Below are 3,014 nucleotides of genomic sequence, written 5' to 3'. Positions count from 1 at the left end.
TAAAAGTTGGGGAAATCAACTTTTGCTCAAATATGGATATTAGTTTTACAGTTTTGAGTCATCAAGGGATGTGAAAATTGAATTTAAAGTACAACCACTCTCAATGTAGCAAGATTGATTTCAATAACTTTAAATACCATCAAACTTCTCCAAAATCAAGGACCAATCCGTAAATGTCATCCAAGTTCCAAACGAAAAAAAATCATTATTATAACTACTACTAAAATAGTACTTTTACTTTTTCTAGATGGCCTTTGTTATTAATCTACAATTCTTAGATTTGCCTTGTTAGGGGGTAAAAGAAACATGACTCAAATTTTGAAAGGGTATTAGTCCAATTTCCGAAAACAATGGTGAGGATAATTCTGTCATTTCACACCAATCAATATATCCATTTATTCTTTCTTTTCGACCGGCCAAATTCCAAGCTCCATTTGCTCCTTACAGAGAGTATCCATTTCCAGAGCTCACTCTCAAGCAGCAGTAGAAAGGAAGAAGAAGAAGACGGTCCGACCCGACCCGACTGAAAATGGGCGGAGGAATGGAAACAAATAAGAACCGTTGGATCGAAGATTGGTCAACGGCCAGAGAGAATCTGGAGTACAACTTCCGATGGACCCGCCGGAACCTGGCTCTCGTCGGCATCTTCGGCGTCGCCATCCCGGTCTTAATCTACAAGGGCATCGTCCGTGAATTCGTGAGCCCCAAAATGAACTTTTTTCCTTTTTTTCCTTTTCAGAGTTATTCTTTCTTATTATCTGTTGAAGACGACATCCGATAGATGCCTGCCCTATTTTTGGATCTGATTGCTCAAATTCCTTGGTGATTGGTGGAAACTAGGGTTTTTCTTTTTTCAGTTCTGCAGAATTGATTAGTTAATTGTGCAATTAGCATTTTGGGTTTTAGGTTATACTTGGTTAATTAGGCATTTGGGCAGCTAAGTATTAGTTATGAGAGTGATGATACTGGCACTCCAATTGTTGTTGATGGCACTCTATATCTTTTGCAACTTTCATAAAAGAAGATGAAGAAATGGAGGGCCATTGGCAAAAAGTGCAGTGCCGCTATGATTAGCCCAATTGTAATGTTACCAAGTTGAAGCCTTTTTAGTTATATTAGATGCACTGTGCAAATTGAAGCATAAAGGACTTGTGGGTTTGCAAAGACACAATTTTTTCTTGGGTGCATTATTGTTATTGTATCACTGATTCAGAGCATTTTCAACGTTCGATGTAAATATGTCTGAGCAATGAGGCTTGAGAATGTGTCAGAGTATCTAGAAAGAAGCGAGACATGACTTAAAAGAGTTTCTTTTGCCAAAATGTTTTTCATTTTTAGGAGAAACTCCTAATTTGTGTTTGCTTTCGGACAGGTTCTAGTTCTTTATTTTTTAAGTGGTGATTTGTCGTGTTGGAGTACAGCAGCTTCTGGGTTTGGGAAAATGTAAAATCTGGCTTTGATTAAACTGTCATAGTTGTGTGAAAGATTGACCCTAAAGTTGTAAAAAGTGCACTTTGCTCAAACCTCTTCTGAATTGAGCTGACACTTTATTGTGTACAGTGATTTTGTTGTACTTCATGTGAAAAACCATACCGGCTGTGCTTCTTGTTTTTGATACTTAAGTGCATACAGAGCAAAATCGAACAGAGCACATTCTTTTGGAGGACTGCCAATGTAGTATATTATCCTAGCTACCTTTAAGAGTGTGTTCTGGCATTAGAAATTTCACGTTTGTTCTTTCATATGGCTGGCAGTAGTGATTGCTTATATAGTGAAGTGAACCATATGCTGCCTGATTGTTAGCTGTGTAAAATTTTACTGGAATTGATTCTGGAGAGTGCGATATGCAGATTTTGCCTTTTTTTTTTTGGTCTTTGGTCTGATTTTTGGACTCGGTTATCCTCTGCAATCTTTTTTTTTTTTAATCTAATACTGAAACATTTGGGATTCTCTTTTTTTGAATGTGTTTATTTCTTTTATATGAAGGCTAAAGTATTTGTTTTTATTTCTGATTCATTTATGTGTGCTGTCCTGTATACTTCCACATAAGTTTAACAATGGTTGCTTTGGTGACAGCATATGCAAGATGAGGATGCAGGGAGGCCATACAGGAAGTTCTTATGAGTATTTTCAAGCTTCTGTAATAATGGTGGCTGAAGTAAATCTAGGTTTTTCTTCAGGACATGAAACGGTGTGGTTTTCTCAATCTGCGTTTTCTCATATTTCACTTTTCTTTGTAGAAGCTCTAGTTTGTGCCAAACAAGGGATCGTGCTCCGTTGAAATCAATGTTGATTGTAATTGTGATCCCATATCTTCAGCTGCAAACTTTCTAGTTCCTGGTTTCTAAATCATCATGCACTTGCATTTGAAATTGACAGGCCACCATTGGAAATCAACGGCTCTTTGTCAGATTTTATTACCTGTTGATATCATAAATTGGCTATCTTATTGCAGATTGATAGCTTTGTATGTCATGTGAGCCTTTTTTTTTAACTGCAGAATACAAATCAAGCACGGACGAATTAACCAGCAAGTAGATCTAAACAGGATTTGCAAAATTGCTATAATACTCTCTCTCTCTCTCTCTCTCTCTCTCTCTATAACACGGAAGCGAAATGAGTCCTTAAGAATGCATCGAGCTACTAGCAGTCATCTTTTTCTCCATGTAAAAAGGATCCCTACAAGTACTGGAAGGGGTATAACTATTTTCCTTTGGACAAGCTTCCATAGGTTTGATTTGGGGAACCAAAACCTGATACCCAATCACTAGGGATAATTTCACTTGAAAAAAGAATGAATTATGCTTGTTGGTATTCTAGAAGTTGATTATCAATCACAAATGTTATAATAATACAAAGAGGAGGACAGAAATTGCACCGTTGGTTTCAAGATAGGCACAACTTTGATGAACCGTGTTAAAACAAATTCACTCCTCCGTGGCCAAATCTCTTTAGTTCATGATCAGCAGCTAATTAAAGTATGTAATTGACTATAAAATGCCAATTGGTGAAGT

The 3,014-nt window shown here is 37.0% G+C and overlaps 1 protein-coding gene across 1 annotated transcript; it reads left to right on the top strand.

Annotated features, from left to right (window-relative positions):
• Positions 1-422: 422 nt before the first annotated feature.
• On the top strand, positions 423-2,458 carry LOC113773332. Its single transcript, XM_027317952.1, has 2 exons — positions 423-697; positions 2,077-2,458. The coding sequence occupies exons 1-2, from the start codon at positions 530-532 to the stop codon at positions 2,122-2,124; spliced, it is 216 nt and encodes a 71-aa protein (XP_027173753.1). The 5' UTR covers positions 423-529; the 3' UTR covers positions 2,125-2,458.
• The last annotated feature ends 556 nt before the right edge of the window (positions 2,459-3,014 follow it).

The sequence above is a fragment of the Coffea eugenioides genome, chromosome 6 (assembly GCF_003713205.1).
Source record: "Coffea eugenioides isolate CCC68of chromosome 6, Ceug_1.0, whole genome shotgun sequence".
Classification (NCBI taxonomy): domain Eukaryota; kingdom Viridiplantae; phylum Streptophyta; class Magnoliopsida; order Gentianales; family Rubiaceae; genus Coffea; species Coffea eugenioides.
The sequence above is the reverse complement of the archived record's forward strand: the minus strand, read 5'-3'. Positions and strand labels throughout refer to the sequence as shown.